General features: G+C 61.7%; 1 protein-coding gene across 1 annotated transcript in view; it reads right to left on the bottom strand.

The window, feature by feature from the left end:
- Positions 1 to 126: 126 nt before the first annotated feature.
- Positions 127 to 797, bottom strand: part of LOC104126454 (homeobox protein EMX1) — a 14,345-nt gene continuing 13,674 nt past the window's right edge. The window contains 1 exon segment of the mRNA XM_035894466.1: positions 127 to 294. Within this exon segment, the coding sequence (XP_035750359.1) occupies positions 127 to 294 (168 nt within the window).

Raw genomic sequence — 797 nt, 5'->3', positions numbered from 1 at the left:
AAGGCAGCGGGCGGCGGCGGTGGCTTTGGCAACGTCCCTAGAGTTCGTTTGGTGACGCCGCCTGTGTCCCCCCTTCCGCCCCCGGGTTCCTCTCCATGGTGGCTGCACCAGGAGCCTGTCCCTGCCTTAGTCGTTGGAGGTGACGTCGATGTCTTCTCCGCTCGACTGCTTGGTGGCGAGGCGCCATCGGTTGATGTGGTGGGAACCTTTCTTCTTCTGATCCGAGTCGGGTCCTTCCTCCTCCAGCTTCTGCCGTTTGTATTTCGTCCTCCTGTTCTGGAACCACACTTTCACCTGGGGGAGAGACGGGCGCTCGCGGGGGTCCTGGCACAGCCAGCCCCGGCGAGGGAGGCTGCTGCAGCCCGGCAGCAAACCAGTTTTTCTAGGAGGGAGGCGAAAAAAAAAAAAAAAGCGAAAAATAAAAAGGGAAATGAAAAAGGGGTTGGGTATACATTGAGCTTCTAGGTAGGACGTTTTTATTTGATCTCATGGCTGATGGACGGCTTCCAGCGCGGAGGAGGATGCGCGGTCGCGTCCTGGGGCCGCGGGCGCCCTGGCAGCCTCCTCTTCGCTCGCGGGGGTCCTGGCACAGCCAGCCCCGGCGAGGGAGGCTGCTGCAGCCCGGCAGCAAACGCAGTTTTTCTGGGATACCAGCAAAAAAGTCCTTGTCCCCCCAGGAGCGCTCCCGAGCCACCCTGCCCTGCCTCAGTTTCCCCTCTGCAAGCTGGGATGGGGACACACACACACAAATGTGGTGGGGTGCGGGGTGCGGCTGACTCCCCGCGCCGCTTCTCCGC

Source organism: Egretta garzetta, unplaced genomic scaffold (assembly GCF_000687185.1).
Source record: "Egretta garzetta isolate BGI_Z169 unplaced genomic scaffold, ASM68718v1 scaffold505, whole genome shotgun sequence".
Taxonomy (NCBI): Eukaryota; Metazoa; Chordata; class Aves; order Pelecaniformes; family Ardeidae; genus Egretta; species Egretta garzetta.
This window is presented reverse-complemented; position numbering and strand designations above follow the sequence as displayed.